Source organism: Eubalaena glacialis, chromosome 14, assembly GCF_028564815.1.
Source record: "Eubalaena glacialis isolate mEubGla1 chromosome 14, mEubGla1.1.hap2.+ XY, whole genome shotgun sequence".
In the NCBI taxonomy this organism is placed as follows: domain Eukaryota; kingdom Metazoa; phylum Chordata; class Mammalia; order Artiodactyla; family Balaenidae; genus Eubalaena; species Eubalaena glacialis.
Genome location: NC_083729.1, coordinates 52,889,073 through 52,904,354, shown reverse-complemented (window position 1 = coordinate 52,904,354; position 15,282 = coordinate 52,889,073). Strand labels below are relative to the sequence as shown.

General features: G+C 41.9%; 1 protein-coding gene across 3 annotated transcripts in view; it reads left to right on the top strand.

The window, feature by feature from the left end:
- The first annotated feature begins 6,119 nt into the window (after positions 1–6,119).
- The window catches only part of USP34 (ubiquitin specific peptidase 34), a 240,766-nt gene continuing 231,603 nt past the window's right edge, over positions 6,120–15,282 (top strand). For all 3 annotated transcript variants that reach the window (XM_061168549.1, XM_061168548.1, XM_061168547.1), the window contains exon 1: positions 6,120–6,568. In XM_061168549.1, the coding sequence (XP_061024532.1) occupies positions 6,526–6,568 (43 nt within the window). In that variant the 5' untranslated portion in view covers positions 6,120–6,525. The remainder of the gene's footprint in view (positions 6,569–15,282) is intronic.

The following is a 15,282-nucleotide window of genomic DNA, read 5'->3' as shown; positions in this document are numbered from 1 at the left end:
CCGTGGTTTTAGGGTTTTATTTTTTGTTAGATAACCAAACATATAGCAACAAGTAGGCAGTTGCTAGCACTGATTCAGCTGCTCAACAATGCCACCAGGAACCCAGACCTTTTCTCTTTCTACTCTGTCATCTTCAAAGCCTTGGCTTTTGCTTTTTGCCTATAGACTTATTGTTTCAAAATAAATGGGAATTCCCTGGTGGTGCAGTGGTTAAGAATCCACCTGCCAATGCAGGGGACACGGGTTCGAGCCCTGGTCCAGGAAGATTCCACATGCCGCGGAGCAACTAAGCCCGTGCACCACAACTACTGAGCCTGCAAGCCACAACTACTGAGCCCATGTGCCACAACTACTGAAACCCACGTGCCTAGAGCCCATGCTCTGCAGCAAGAGAAGCCACCGCAATGAGAAGCTGCACACTGAAACAAAGAGTAGCCCCTGCTCGCCGCAACTAGAGAAAGCCCACGTGCAACAACGAAGACCCAACGCAGCCAAAAATAAATAAGTAAATAAATTTATGAAGAAAAACACACCAAAAAAACCCCCAAAACAAAATCACTGCTGCTTCTCCACATATCGTCTCTGTATTCAAGGCAGACAGAAGAGGGAAGTGGGGATTTATAAGATACTGTCAGTGCTCTGCCCATATTCCCTAGTTCTTATCACTTCATGCACAGTGGCCAAACTTCCAACTGCTAGCACCTGCATTTCTATGTCTGAGGCTTTTCTCTGGCTACCTGAGCATAGCGAAGCCTGCTTTGCTGCCTACACCCCTCCCCCGTAGCAACACTCAATCAATGACTAAAGGGAGAAGATATAAATACCCAGCTTCCTTGTCCCTCAGGTAGGAGAATTTTAAGGAACATGTTTTATACTGGTTTGTAGTTTCCCAATGGGATCAGGCTCCAGTTACCCTCAGGAGTAAAGGTCATTTACTGATTAATTAATCCTTTACTGATTAGCACCTCCCCCCCAATTTCCTATCTCACTTTTCCACTATCCTACCGTTGATTCTTGGGACGACAACAAAATAAACTATCTCCATTTGTGTCCTTGTCTCAGGGCCTGCTTTGGGGGGAATCCAACCCAAGACAGGCCATCACCACCTTTCCTTCTTCCTGTCTTTGAAACAGACAGTTGGTGCTGTCATGTAAAGTTGGTGCTATGGTGGCTATCTTACAACTAGATGACAAGCCAATATGTGGAGGCTAGAAAGAATCAAATAGCTTGGGTTCATATCCTTGAGCCATTGTACCAGCCCTGGACTGTTTACTGTCTGTCACAAGACAAAATTAAGCCCTATTTGTTTAAGCCGTTCTTTTTTTTTTTTAATTAATTTAATTAATTTATTTTTGGCTGTGTTGGGTCTTCATTGCTGTACGCGGGCTTCCTCTAGTTGGGGTGAGCTGGGGCTACTCTTCATCGCGGTGCACATGCTTCTCATTGCTGTGGATTCTCTTGTTGCAGAGCACAGGCTCTAGGCACGCGGGCTTCAGTAGTTGTGGCTCTTGGGCTCTGGAGTGCAGGCTCAGTAGTTGTGGCGCATGGGCTTAGTTGCTCTGCGGTATGTGGGATCTTCCCGGACCAGGGATTGAACCTGTGTCCCCTGCATTGGCAGGCGGATTCTTAACCACTGAGCCACCAGGGAAGTCCCTGTTTAAGCCATTCTTACTGAAAAATTTTTTACTTGCAGTCCACTGCATCCCTGATACAAATAAACATAGAAATAAAATAATTATAGGAAGACATATAGTGGAAATAAACAGAGTGCTGCGATAAAATATTAGAAGGGAGGGGAGTTGTTTTTTTTTTAAGGCAAGTCACTTCTTTTTTTATAAATCTTTTTTGAATATTTATTTTATTTTTTATTATTTATTTATTTGGTTGCACTGGGTCTTAGTTGTGGCAGGCGGGCTCCTTAGTTGTGGCATGCTCTTAGTTGCAGCATGCATGTGGGATCTAGTTCTCTGACCAGGGATTGAACCCAGGCCCCCTGCATTGGGAGCTCAGAGTCTCAACCACTGCACCATCAGGGAAGTCCTGGGAGTTATTTTTTGAGATGATGTTTAAGTTGAAACTTCGAGGGTAGGAAGTTAGCCATTTCAAAATTAGAGAGCATGTGCTAGGAAGAAACAACATTCACCAAGACCCAGAGCAGGAAAAGCTTTTGTTAGAAAGCACACAAGTGTGGCTGGGATGTAACAACAGTCATGTTAAAAACAGGAGAGGTTGGGGAAGGCCCAAGTAGAGTGTATTCTAAATGTAACAGAAAATGCTGAAGGGATTTAAGCAGGGAAGTGATACAATCCAATTTATTATAGCAATTTAAGAACCAAACAGTAATTTGCTGAGTTTATGTACAAACCATGAATGTGGTGTTATGGAGAGAATAAAACAGCATACCTGCCTTCTAATAATGGCCCTAAGTTTAACAAAACAATGACGAGCCTAGGTGTGACGGAGAAGAGTAAATTCTGCAGTAACTCTGGCTTCTAATAGTACACCAGGCTTTAACCGCAAACTCCAGAGACAAAAATCCTATGTTCAATTAGCTGCAATCAGAATGCTAAGAATAGCAAATAATTTCCATGGCAATATTAATTTTCCAAAGTTGTTTATGTGGGCTGGTTTTCACGCAAGTACCTAGGAATATACCACAAATGTACTACAAACTCCAGAATCAGAAATTTCAAAGTAGATTGTATAATTTTACTGAAAGCATAATTCTACCACTAGATGGTGACATGAATACAAAATATTGAAAACTGTCACCTTTCCCTAGCTGTAGAGGGTATATGGTCATTGCTGATTACTGGCTTGAAAATCCAGATTTACACGAGGAATTTAGGGGATATTTTTACCAGAGATTCAGCTTTATTCTTTTGGAATGCACACCTTGTAAGTACACTCAGAGGTCTTCGTTGATACATATACCACGTCAGCACAGAAGAGTGAAGATTCTACAGTAGGGAGGCAGGCAACCTTGTTTTATTGGCTTCTTTTTTCTTTTTTAAAGCTATTTTTATTTTAAATATTTATTTATTTGGCTGTGCCAGGTCTTAGTTGCAGCATGTGGGATCTACGTTGCCGCTTATAGGATCTTTAGTTGTGACATGCAGGATCTAGTTCCCTGACCAGGGATCAAACCCAGGCCCCCTGCATTGGAAGCACGGAGTCTTGACCACTGGACCACCAGGGAAGTCCCTTTATTGGCTTCTATGCTTTTACCTCTTAAGCAGCTGAAGTGGATAAAAGGATGGTAAACTAGAGCCCACAGGCCAAATCTGGCCAGTTTCACATTTTTTGTATGGCCTGTGGGCTAAGAATGGTTTTTACATTTTTAAATTGTTTGGAAAAAATAAAAAGAAAAATAGTATTTTGGGAGTATTGCAGGGGATACGGGTTCGAGTCCTGGTCTGGGAAGATCCCACATGCTGCGGAGCAACTACGCCCTTGCACCTAGAGCCCATGCTCCGCAACAAAGAGAAGCCACTGCAATGAGAAGCCCACACACCCCAACGAAGAGTAGGCCCCATTTGCTGCAACTAGAGAAAGCCTGCGCACAGCAACGACACAACGCAGCCAAAAAAAAAAAAAAAAAAAAGATTTTGTAACACATGAAAATGAGTATCTTATTTCAATGTCTATAAATTAAAAAATTTATTGGACCACATCCATACTTATTCCATTATGTATCATCTATGGCTGCTTTTGTGCTAACAGAGTTGAGTAGTTGTAATGAGAGACTTGGACTGCAACACCTATAAATATTTACTATCTGGCTCATCACAGAAAAGGTTTGTTGAGCCCTAAAGTGATGACTGAAGAGCCGTGATCATTTATGACAATAATTCTCTAGATTCTCAAAGCATTTTAAACTAAGCACCATTTCATGTAATTTTTTAAAGTAAAAAAAAATAGGAGGCAAGCGCTTGTTAAAATGTTTCTTTAAAGATCAGTGATTCTTCTATACTTCCTAGTACTCCACATTTATGGTAGTAGTCCTCATTTTCAAGAACTGTTATGAGTTCTTTCTGGTCTTAAAAACATAGTTGACATATACTTACAAATACTTATTAAAAGAATGTCTGTATCAGTTAAAAATGTGTTTGGCTACAAGCAATGGAAATCTAAGAGTGGCTTAAGGAAAAAGGGATTTATTTTTCTTGCATAAACAGTCTACGGGTAGAGAGCTGCTCAAGGATACATCAGGGTCCTACACATTATTATCAGCTTTATGGTTGGCTTTTACCCTGCTGTGGTTTCATCGTTTAAAAAAAAAAAAAATCACAAACTGGATGCTGTATTACTTTGAGTATCAAGACCTGTTTTGGGCAGAAAGAAGAAAGGATTAAGGGGCATGTCTGCTGAATTTGTCCTTTTTTATTAGGAATGGGAAATCTTTCCCAAAGACCCACTCAGCAGATTTCTGCTTACATTTCATTGGCAAGAACTCAAACAATATGGCCAACCCTAGAGAAACCATAACATATGTTTAAAAAATTTTTATTTTATACTGGAGTATAATTGATTAACAATGTTCTGTTAGTTTCAGGTGTACAGCAGAGTGATTCAATTATACACATACATGTATCTATTCTTTTTAAAATTCTTTTCCCATATAGATTATTACAGAGTATTGAGCAGAGTTCATAACATGATGTTTTAAACCAAACACAAATAGTCCTTGGGGCTTTCCTTTCGGAGACCAAGCTTCCCCAGTCTCAGGTCCACCTGAAAAACAAACTCGGGTTTGGCAAGTTTCCCTGCGGGAAAAGAAGAGGGGTGGGTGGGAATGCCGCTAGATGGACAATGGCTGCTACAGGATCCAAAGTCTGCAGAAACCCAAGTTCTGTGGGAGAGATGGGGAAAAGAGAAGATGATGGCACAACAGCTACAGCTCCTAAGAATCACCTGCTTGCATGGAACAACTTAAAACAGGTTTAGCAGACACTTCATAGCATCAACTTCAAGCAGCAGAAAGGCAAAGAATACCCGGAAGGTGGTCCTGGAGTGGAGGGATGGGGTGACCTAACCTCGACAAAACCTGTAAAAGAATTCCTACAAGGCCTCCATAGCTGCTCGGCTACAGATCTTAAAGATACCATGTACACTACTTTTGGACTTTTCAGTCGTATCTCTACATAGACGTAGTGGATATAGAAATCAGTGAGGAAGGGATCAATGCACTTGAGGAAAATTCTCCCCAAGCTAGCTAGTTGTTAGCACAACATCAAACTTCAGCTGAGTGTCCCCTTTGCTCCACCTGTTCTTCATTCTCCACTCCCCGTCTAAATTCCCGTATTATTTGCTCTTCGCGGGGAAGCATACTACGCTATTTCAGGTGAAGACTCTTAGGGCACTTCGAAGGGGTCCCTCTTGCGTAAAAAGGAGGAGACGCGGTGCGAACACTTTTCACTCCGCCATTTCTAGTCACATCAAGGTGTCTTACTGCTTGAGGACGGATGAGCCATACACACTAGAGACTGGCGGAAAACACGCCTGCAGGTTAAGCCGGGCCCAGGCTGTTCCATTCTCACAAAAGCCCGCTGGGAGAGGGCCGCGAGCCCCCACCTGGGCTGCGGCGTCGCACCAGCCAGCTCCCCTGAACTCTAGCCTCCCGCACCCCGAAGGCCTGAGCGCGGGGGAGGGGGACGGGACAAATTAGTACCAAGTCCCCCTCGGCGACCCGGAGTTAAAATGGCGAAGCGCAGGGGCGGGGGAAAGGGCGGCGCTCGCAACCCGGCGCTCGCTGGGCCTCCGGGCTCGCGGAGTAGCCGCGGTGGGCGACGCCGCGCAACCGCGACCAGCTCTTTGCTCCGCCATCTTCTTCGAGTCACCCGGCCTCCCCCCACGGCCGCGCTGGCTTCGCACTTCCCTTCCGGCCGCTGACAGAGATCCGGGCTGGGCGGGGACGGCGAGCGCGCGGAGGGGGTGGACCGAGGGCGGGGAGGCTCGACGGAAGAGGAAAGGGAGGGCGGCGAGCTGGCCGTGGCGGGGTGTGGGGCGTGTGGCGTGTGTGCGGAGGGGGAGGTGGGAGGGCGGGAGGCGAAGAGAGGGAGGGAGGCGGAGGAATGAGAGCGCGAGGCGCTTCTCGTCGGCTCCTTCGCCCGGACGGAAAGAGCCGAACGCAGCCCGAACGCTCTATTAAAATGGCGGCGGCGTCGGCGGTGGCCGCGGCGTCTGGTCGGTGAAGTGACTCTGCTGCTTCTCTCCCCACCCGCCCCCTCCCTCCCTCTCCCCTCCCCCCGTCCTTCCCCCCCTTCCCCGCCGCCGGCGCCTCAGCGCCCCTCCGGCCTGCGCACCTCCCCTCGCCCCCCTCCTCTCCCCCGCCCGCTTCGGGGACCGCCGGCCCCCTCCCCCATTCTCTTGCTCCCCGCCCCGTCCCCGCCGCCGCCCGCCCTCGTCGCTTCCCCGCCCCGCCGGCCGGCCGGCCCCCTCCTCCGCCTCTCTCCCCTCCCCCCCGCCGGTCGGGATCAGTCAGTGCGATCCGAAGCGGGGGAGGGGGGGGGCGGCGGCCGAACGATGTGCGAGAACTGCGCAGACCTGGTGGAGGTGTTAAATGAAAGTAAGTAGTCGCGGCGGCGGCCTGTCGGGGTGCACAGTTTGGGGTCCCCGCGCCGCTCTGCGGCCTCCCCGAGCTGCCGTGGCCTGCGGGAGGCGACGGCCGAGCCGGGCGGCGTGCGGGCCTAGCGCCCCGGGAAGGTGCGCGGTGGCGCGGCCGCCGCGGCGCCTCGGGCCCAGTCCGGCCCGGTTACCTGGGCGCCCGAGAGGGGGCCGTCGCGGAGCTCCGGCCAGGCCGGGCCTGAGCGGTCTCCGCTCTCGGAAAGTTTCCTCATTACAGGTGTCAATTAACGTAGGCACTAATGAGCCTTCGCCTCCTTCGCCCTGCCGGGAAGGTGAGGGGAGGTGGGGTCCGAGGACGAGGCTGTCCTCTGTAGTCCGAACCCTTCGACCGCCCGGCCGCCCTCTTTGATTTTCAGCGTGCTGCCTAGGCCTCTTACCTGCTAATTTTCATTAAACTCCCTGCGAGGTGGTTGGTGGTTTTCCCCTCTCTTGGGGGTGTGTGGGTTGTATTAAACCTTTCTCTCTGACCTTAAAAAGCTGAAAATGAGCTGTGATAGTGATGACTGGAACCTTTATACCTATTAAAAAAAAATTAATGATGTTTCTTCTTAGTGTACCATTCGTCGTTTTAATGGTAAATTCTGTTCTCTTAAGGAGAGCACTGTACTACAGGTACCATCCCGGGATAGTCATGGCCTGTCTCCTGGAATGAAAGGCCTTATTCCGTATGCTTTTATTACAGAGCGTGCACTGCTCTTTTCTAGTTAGATTCCTTTCATTTATTTTACTCCAGACCCTTGTAAGACGGTATTTTAGCTTAAAGAAACGAGACGTATTGCAAATTAACTGTTTCTGGGCCCAAAGGCCTAGTTGGAGGAGGTGAATTAGATAAAAGATTAATTTACAAAAAGTTGATTGTTGAGAAAATGCTCACTTACGAACACCTTTTGTGGGTTTTGGATTTGTGTTTTGTGTGTGGTATTTCGAAAGACTTCCAAATTGTCTATTTTCTAATACGATTCTTAAAAACAATTATAAAGTGTATAGTCTTGTTTGTGTTTGAATTTTACTTTAATGACCAAAGGCAATAATAAAAGTGGAAGGGTTCTAGTTTACTTTCAACTCTATTTACTTCCTGACAGGTGGAAGCAGGCTTTTGCACAAATTCAAACTATACAGTATTTGTGTCATTCCAAATTTTCCTAGAATTTTAAGGTTATTTGTATTTATTTTGAGGTACTTTTATTTTTGGTGTAGGTGGTTTATGAAATGATGATAAACTTAATTCCTTAGTATTTATTTCAGTGAACTCTATTTTAAATGTCTCGGATGTCAGTTGTGTGATTATGGCTTGGTTTTTCTGAAACTGGAAAATGAATAGCTTTGCTATCTTATATAAGGAGAAAACTGCTTTTAATAGTTTTGTTGGTGTTTAAAAATTATTTTAAACCGAACTATGACAATTAATTTTAAACATAGTATCTAAAGAAACTAAAGTTTGTTAATCCTTATTACCTGTTGAAAAGAGACATAATGAAGGGTTCTATTGAAGGTTATTTGGGAAACCCCTAGAACTTTGTCTAGAAGCACTCAAAAATGCAATCGATTTATGGAGTTAGAAATTTAGCTTTTGTTACCTTTCATTAAATATGGTTAATTGAACCAGGTTCACAAAATCTGGCCATGCACACCCTTTAAGAAACCTGTTTTAATGAGCAGATAAGAAGGATTTTCTGTTTGTGTATAAGCCAATGGTCTCGAAAAATACTTTGTTTCTTAATATTTCCTATAAAGCTCAGTTTACAAATTTGCCCTTTAAACTCTAATCTGACAATGAAGCTTCCTTAAAAAGAAATTACTTCAGTAATTTTATTTGTAGGTTTTACCAAGCTATGACTAGTTGCTTCTCCACTGCCCCCGCCCCCAGTTCTTTTACAGTTGTTTTCATTTTCCCTTTGTGTAGTTCCTGTATCTCAGACATAAGATGCTGAAGTTCCCTGAGAGCATTGGGTATTACTATATCTCATTATGGTAACACTTAATCCATGACTGGGTTGGAGCATAATGGCTGGAACTTGATAAAACTTGTTGAATTAACGTAGGTTATAAATCTTTCTTGTAATCTCACAATAATTCTATATTAAGTCTGTCCTTTTTTCCCCCAAAGGTTGTGCAAAGATGAGCATCAATTCATCCTTGATTAGAAATTCAGAGTTGAAGTCCCAAAATAATGTGCTCAGTATTCATCTTTCAATATAACTCCCCATAACAATTTAACCAAGAGAAGAAATAAAATTAGTATATCTTTAGGTGGTGTGTTGGATAGAATTAAAATACCAAAAACTTATTTCTTGTCAAATTTACAAACACTGATCAAACCTAAAGAAGTCTTCCTGGACACACCAGTTAGTGTATAATCTAAAAATTTTGTGTTTTAAATGAAAAGGTAGACATGATGTGGATAGTATAGCTTTATATCTGATATGCTCAGAGTTTTGATAAGGTTAAGGACTTCCTATGAAACGTTTATTTTAAAATCTAGCAGAATGTAATGTAGTTAAACTAAAAATTGATGACAGAAGATAGTAAATAGCTTCCTTTGTCATCAGTTTTTGATGAGAATATTAATATTACCAGTTATACCTCTAGTCCTGCTGAGAATCTGAGGCTCTCAGCATAGAAACATATACAGGTATTCAGACACAGTACAGTTTTGCCTGTAGGTTAAGGAAGGGCCCATTGAAGCGTGTCCATGGAACCAGGCTAAGGACTTGGTAATAAGGACCTCCTTATACCCTTTTTTAGTAGTCTTGACAGGTATCTTAAAACTTGAAATTACATTTGAAAATAGCATTTGGCTTTAGTGTTAGAATAACCAGTTTCAACAGTACTAACATATTTGAGTTTTCATATTTTTTTCAATGCTTTGTTTTTAATAAGGAAGATGTTTTAAAATGTGGAATGTATTGAGTGAACTTTGCGCCTATCAGTTTGTGGGGTTGCATTCAGTTTAGGAAATAATTTTAAGTTTATATTCTTTTGCTTGTTCTGTTGACTTTGTATATTTGCTACTTTTATAGCTACCTTTGTGAGCTAGTTTACTAAATCTAAAAGCATTTCTGGATGTTGAGAAGCTGGAGACCTGAAATTATGCTTTGGGCCATCAGCGTAGCTAGCTCAACTAGTAAATTGAGGTCACTGTTTGCCTTGGTGGGGTAAATTTCTCACGAGCAGAGTGAAAATGGCTTTAAATGTACATCCATCTTTTTTTTTTTTTTTTTTAATTTATTTATTTTTGGCTGTGTTGGGTCTTCGTTTCTGTGCGAGGGCTTTCTCCAGTTGCGGTGAGCGGGGGCCACTCTTCATCGCGGTGCGTGGGCCTCTCACTGTCGCGGCCTCTCCCGTTGCAGAGCACAGGCTCCAGACGCGCAGGATCAGTAGTTGTGGCTCACGGGCTTAGTTGCTCCACGGCATGTGGGATCTTCCCAGACTAGGGCTCGAACCTGTGTCCCCTGCATTGGCAGGCAGATTCTTAACCACTGCGCCACCAGGGAAGCCCTACATCTATCTTTTAAACCATTTGTCTGTTGCGGATTTTATTCTGTGTGTTTAGTGAATTAACACTTTACCAAATGTTTTAAATGGGCAATTCATTTGTCGTTCCTAACTCTCCTTTGTGATAGGCAGGAGCAAGTATTAGTATCTCTTTTTTTTTTTTTTTTTGGCCTTGCTGTGCAGCTTGCGGGATCTTAGTTCCCCCGCCAGGAATTGAACCTGGGCCAACCGCAGTGAAAGCGCAGGTTCCTAACCACTGGACCACCGGGAAATTCCCTAGTATCTCAATTTTAAATGTGAAAACATTGAACCTCAGAAAGGCTAAGTGGTTTGCTAAAAATCACCTGTCACCTGCTTAGTTAGTAGTCAGATCTAAGCTAGAACTCAGGATACTCCATCAGTATTTGCATTTTTATTTTTAAAGTATACTTTATTGAGCCATTTGTGTTGGGAACTTTTTCCATTCTTTGAGGTAGGTACTTTATCACCTTTTTTAGATAAGAGAACCAAGGCTTAGAGTTTACATAAGTTGCTTAGAGTCACATGACTTTATTTGGTGGAGTCAGGATTTGCATGGGACTTAATCTCACGTCTTCTAGAAGCCCATGCTCTTTAACCATTATGCTGTGCTGTATAAACTTTACGATGATCTATTCAAATGGAAGACATTATGAGTACACTGAAAGGCAGAGTAAAAAATTACTAAATTTTTATGTGTTTTCACAAATTTGGGCATAATTCTGTGGTAATTGTAGAAAGAATTTAAAAGTGGTGGTAGAGACATTGCTTTGGGAAAGATCCCTGGTGTTCACCTTACTTGCTACAAGTAGTAAATTCTTCCTTCTCCTAAAAGAAAAAAAAAAAAAAATAAAAGTGGTGGTAAATGTAGCTGAATGGGAATGTCTTAATATATCTTAATGTTGTTAGCAATGAGCTCTTTAGTAAACTACACATTTCTGGGGTTTTTAAAAATATATAGGCATGAAATAATCATTAGTAACATAACGTTTTCTGTTAGACGTTTAATTCTGAAATTTGAACTGATTCTTAAAATTGGAAATTTGATTTTACTACAATACAAAGTACCAAATTACCAAAATTTTTAATTTGGTAAATTAATCTTGCTAAGAATATATACCCTTAAAACAGTTACTATTTGAAGTACTATTTTTCAAAGATCATAATACAATTTCAACTCATATCTTTATAAAGTAACTTATAAACCATAAAGCACTACAGTGTGTAGTAGATTTTTTTTTTTCCACACACACAGACTGTATTTTATTTTTACAAGAGATAAATAGACTGACACCAAGCATTGTAGTAGATTTTTAATAGCAGACTGTTTGCATTGTCAGTGATAGCTATTGATAGCTAGGTTTAGCACTATATTCATGAAACGTGTTAATGTTTCTTATATGTTTAATAGTGGGGCTTTCCTGGTGGCGCAGTGGTTAAGAATCCGCCTGCTAATGCAGGGGACACGGGTTCGAGCCCTGGTCTGGGAATATCCCACATGCTGCGGAGCAACTAAGCCCATGTGCCACAACTACTGAGCCTGCGCTCTAGAGCCCATGAGCCACAATTACTGAAGCCTATGCACCTAGAGCCTGTGCTCTGCAACAAGAGAAGCCACCGCAATGAGAAGCCCGCGCACAGCAACGAAGACCCAAGGCAGCCAAACATAAATTAATTAATTAAAAAAAAAATACGTACTTAAGTTACAGACCATCCCTCCCCCCCCCTTTTTTTTTAATAGACAACAGCCTCTCTTTCTGGCTGCTGAATTCCTTAAAGTCAGGGGTCATATTTTGTTTCTTCTTTTCCCAGTACTAATATAGTGCCTCGTAGAGAGTAGGTGTCTAGTGAATATTTTAGTTAATGAAAAGTTTTTGTAGAAGAATATGAGTGCCTAGGCTCAGTGTTCTTGGGCCTATTGTCAGTACTGATTTAGATATGAGAGTTTGTGGGTGAATTATGCTGAAGGTGCAGATTATATTACATATATTGCTAATTCATAAATCAGTAGGTATGTACTTATAAAAAGTATCCACCCTAACCAACTGTGTTCTAATTTTTTTTTTATAAATTTATTTATTTATTTATGGCTGTGTTGGGTCTTCGTTGCTGCACGTGGGCTTTCTCTAGTTGCGGCGAGCGGGGGGTGGCTCTTCGTTGTGCTGCGCAGGCTTCTCATTGCGGTGGCTTCTCTTGTTGCAGAGCACGGGCTCTAGGCGCCCGGGCTTCGGTAGTTGTGGCATGTGGGCTCATTAGTTGCGGCTCACGGGCTCTAGAGCGCAGGCATAAGTAGTCGTGGCGCATGGGCTTTGTTGCTCTGTGGCATGTGGGATCTTCCCGGATCAGGGCTCGAACCCGTGTCCCCTGCATTGGCAGGTGGATTCTTTTTTTTTTTTTTCACACACACTGTATTTTATTTTTACAAGAGATAAATAGACTGACACCAAGCATTGTACATGGATGACCACAACAAAAGCAACAATGATTGCAATTACCAAACATGAAACACACTCATACTATGTCATAATATTGACATTCAGTCCAGTAATCCTCCACTGCAACAGCTCCTTTACTTTGCAGTGAAAATTGATTTGTATATTCTTTGCCTCTGAGTTCTTGTGGGATTTTTTCTTTTTTTAAATTCAACCAGAAAGTCACAAAAATTATACTCATCCTCATCAGTTCACTCAGTCCCATGTAATTAATTTTTTTTTTTCATCTTGATCTTTTGTTAGCACTTTTATGAGCTCGTCAGTTTTTCATTAGAGTTCTGAAAATGCTTATTCATTCAGTTCAGTCAGGTACCAGAAACCTGTACTTGTCAGAGTCTTTTCCATGAATTTCCTGAAGATGAAACCCTTTTATAGGAACATATTTACAAAAGCATCAGAGTACACCCAGAACTGTCTGTAAATGACAAAAGACTTAAAAATGACCACGGTTAAAGATTTGATGAAAGTTCATAATAATGCAGTTGACAAGAAAATTAGTTATTTCTGAGATATACATTTTAAAGTAATAACTAGGATTATGACTTATAACATTATACCAGAACATATAAGATTTTTAGAAATTTCATGTAATGTCTGAAACATTTATATTAACATATTTCCATACAAATAACCCAATGAAAGTTTAGTATTAGTTGTTTTGTTTGTTTGTTTATACTGCAGGTTCTTATTAGTCATCAATTTTATACACATCAGTGTATACATGTCAATCCCAATCGCCCAATTCAGCACACCACTATCCCCACCCCACCGCAGTTTTCCCCCCTTGGTGTCCATATGTCTGTTCTCTACATCTGTGTCTCAACTTCTGCCCTGCAAACCGGCTCATCTGTACCATTTTTCTAGGTTCCACATACATGCGTTAATATACAATATTTGTTTTTCTCTTTCTGACTTACTTCACTCTGTATGACAGTCTCTAGATTCATCCACGTCTCAACAAATGACTCAATTTCGTTCCTTTTTATGGCTGAGTAATATTCCATTGTATATATGTACCACAACTTCTTTATCCATTCGTCTGTTGATGGGCATTTAGGTTGCTTCCATGACCTGGCTATTGTAAATAGTGCTGCAATGAACATTCGGGTGCATGTGTCTTTTTGAATTACAGTTTTCTCTGGGTATATGCCCAGTAGTGGGATTGCTGGGTCATATGGTAATTCTATTTTTAGTTTTTTAAGGAACCTCCATAGTGTTCTCCATAGTGGCTGTATCAATTTACATTCCCACCAACAGTGCAAGAGGATTCGCTTTTCTCCACACCCTCTCCAGCATTTGTTGTTTGTAGATTTTCTGATGATGCCCATTCTAATTGGTGTGAGGTGATACCTCATTGTAGTTTTGATTTGCATTTCTCTAATAATTAGTGATGTTGAGCATCTTTTCATGTGCTTCTTGGCCGTCTGTATGTCTTCTTTGGAGAAATGTCTATTTAGGTCTTCTGCCCATTTTTGGATTGGGGTGTTTGTTTCTTTAATATTGAGCTGAATGAGCTGTTTATATATTTTGGAGATTAATCCTTTGTCCGTTGATTCGTTTGCAAATATTTTCTCCCATTCTGAGGGTTGTCTTTTCGTCTTGTTTATGGTTTCCTTTGCTGTGCAAAAGCTTTGAAGTTTCATTAGGTCCCATTTGTTTATTTTTGTTTTTATTTCCATTACTCTAGGAGGTGGATCAAAAAAGATCTTGCTGTGATTTATGTCAAAGAGTGTTCTTCCTATGTCTTCCTCTAAGAGTTTTATAGTGTCCAGTCTTACATTTAGGTCTGTAATCCATTTTGAGTTTATTTTTGTGTATGGTGTTAGGGAGTATTCTAATTTCATTCTTTTACATGTAGCTGTCCAGTTTTCCCAGCACCACTTATTGAAGAGACTGTCTTTTCTCCATCGTATATCTTTGCCTCCTTTGTCATAGATTAGTTGACCATAGGTGCGTGGGTTTATCTCTGGGCTTTCTATCTTGTTCCATTGATCTATGTTTCTGTTTTTGTGCCAGTACCATATTGTCTTGATTACTGTAGCTTTGTAGTATAGTCTGAAGTCAGGGAGTCTGATTCCTCCAGCTCCGTTTTTTTCCCTCAAGACTGCTTTGGCTATTCGGGGTCTTTTGTGTCTCCATACAAATTTTAAGATGATTTTTTCTAGCTCCGTAAAAAATGCCATTGGTAATTTGATAGGGATTGCATTGAATCTGTAGATTGCTTTGGGTAGTATAGTCATTTTCACAATGTTGATTCTTCCAATCCAAGAACATGGTATAGCTCTCCATCTGTTGGTATCATCTTTAATTTCTTTCATCAGTGTCTTATAGTTTTCTGCATACAGGTCTTTTGTCTCCCTAGGTAGGTTTATTCCTAGGTATTTTATTCTTTTTGTTGCAATGGTAAATGGGAGTGTTTCCTTAATTTCTCTTTCAGATTTTTCATCATTAGTGTATAGGAATGCAAGAGATTTCTGTGCATTAATTTTGTATCCTGCAACTTTACCATATTCATTAATTAGCTCTAGCAGTTTTCTGGTGGCAGTTTTAGGATTCTCTATGTATAGTATCATGTCATCTGCAAACAGTGACAGTTTTACTTCTTCTTTTCCAATTTGTATTCCTTTTATTTCTTTTTCTTCTCTGATTG